Here is a 1,663-nt window from a genome sequence, read left to right as displayed (position 1 = left end):
CACATACATACATATATGTATATATATATATATTTAGCGGAATCTATAACGATAAATTACATTGTGTGTATCGATAGTCACAAACTAGAAATTATAAGTATAATGATTTCATTGTTAAAGACGGAAAATTTACTATCTTAGAAAAATTCTATATTTTCCCAGTCAAAAATAGTTCCTTGAAAAGACATCATTTCGATGTCATTACGATGAAAAAGTTATCGATTCGAAACTTACATCGAAATTTCAACATTTTCGAGTAACAAAAAATTATGTAGAGAATGAGAATTTGATACATTTTAAATATTTTTGGTATAAATTTGTGATACGTCATCTTGTATTTTGAATATTTTCGTTCAAAAGTCGAATCGACATTTTTTTCGATTTCATTTCGATAATTACAATATCGCTCTAATCATAAAAGCTTTCTCAAAATTTTTCAGAATTTATTAATAATTTTATAACTTTTTAGAAAATTGTGGAAATTTTTTATATGAATCGGAACATTTTTTTTTATGTATTCCGCCTCTTTCACAACATCTTTGAACAGATATGTTGCAACTATATATCCATTAGCATTATAAGTGTTCATGGTTCTTCGAAGAAACAGTTCCCGTATTATCCCACAAATGAAACATGGTAAATGGAGGTTTGGATTCGCGCATGGATGCATTATAAAATTAGTTCTCGAATTCATAAAATAAATTTTTTTTTATTATAATTTTGTCATGTATTCTCTCAAATATGATGCTAATCAATAATATTTATTTTCATAATAAAATTTCAATGAAACTTTAATGAAATTTTCTCTACCACTATTAGTGACATTTGTCGAATTTACTTATTGCATTAGTGACATTAGCAATATATTTTTATGCTGACTAGATCAATTCAAGATTTTATTTTCAAAATCGAAAATTAATCGAAATTGGAACTAAAAATCCATCAAAATCAATAGAAATTTCGAAAACTTTTACTTTCGACATCAAAACGACGTCTTTTCGAAAAATTATTTCTGTCTGGGTAGTGAAATTTAACTTGCGTCATTTTCAGTATCCAAAAATCTGTAAAAAAAAATACCTTATATGAATAAAAGAAACATTTTTTGTAAATTAATATTATCTTTATTCACGATTTGTGAATGTCACCAAATCTATTTATCGACACTATGATTTTATCGACAGTGGTGAAAATGTGATATGTAGTTCACATCAATTTATAAAATTGATATTGGTGCTACTAGCGTACGATGACTTTCGCCTGTTACGCGAAAAAGGCTCCTCTCAGGTTTCTCTCTAGCACGTCCTCGGAATCAATTAGGGATTTGAAGAAGAAGAGCCATTCATAGTAATCCTCTCTCCGTGAAAAGTGTCTAGCAGGATATTAATAGGATATTAAAAAATCACGAAAATATGACTGATAATATCGAACAAACAAATGAAACAGAAAATCAAGATTTGAACGATTTATTGGATAGTAAGTATATCTAATGTTTAAAAAATCAATCTAACTTTACGGAAATCTATGTCGCAAATTCAGTTCTACGGTCATTAAAAAAAGAAATTATTCACACTTGCACAATAAATTGTTTTGTAATTTCAAATACATATCTTTGACGTTAAGGAAGTATAATAGTAGTTAATATCATTATATTTGTTTTATAAAC

General features: G+C 27.1%; 1 protein-coding gene across 1 annotated transcript in view; it reads left to right on the top strand.

The window, feature by feature from the left end:
• Positions 1-1,663, top strand: part of LOC108692290 (peroxisomal biogenesis factor 19) — a 13,642-nt gene that overhangs the window by 7,222 nt on the left and 4,757 nt on the right. Inside the window, exon 2 of the mRNA XM_018200479.1 lies at positions 1,182-1,473. Within this exon, the coding sequence (XP_018055968.1) occupies positions 1,410-1,473 (64 nt within the window). The 5' untranslated portion in view covers positions 1,182-1,409. The remainder of the gene's footprint in view (positions 1-1,181; positions 1,474-1,663) is intronic.

Source organism: Atta colombica, unplaced genomic scaffold (genome assembly GCF_001594045.1).
Source record: "Atta colombica isolate Treedump-2 unplaced genomic scaffold, Acol1.0 scaffold69, whole genome shotgun sequence".
NCBI lineage: Eukaryota > Metazoa > Arthropoda > Insecta > Hymenoptera > Formicidae > Atta > Atta colombica.
This window is presented reverse-complemented; position numbering and strand designations above follow the sequence as displayed.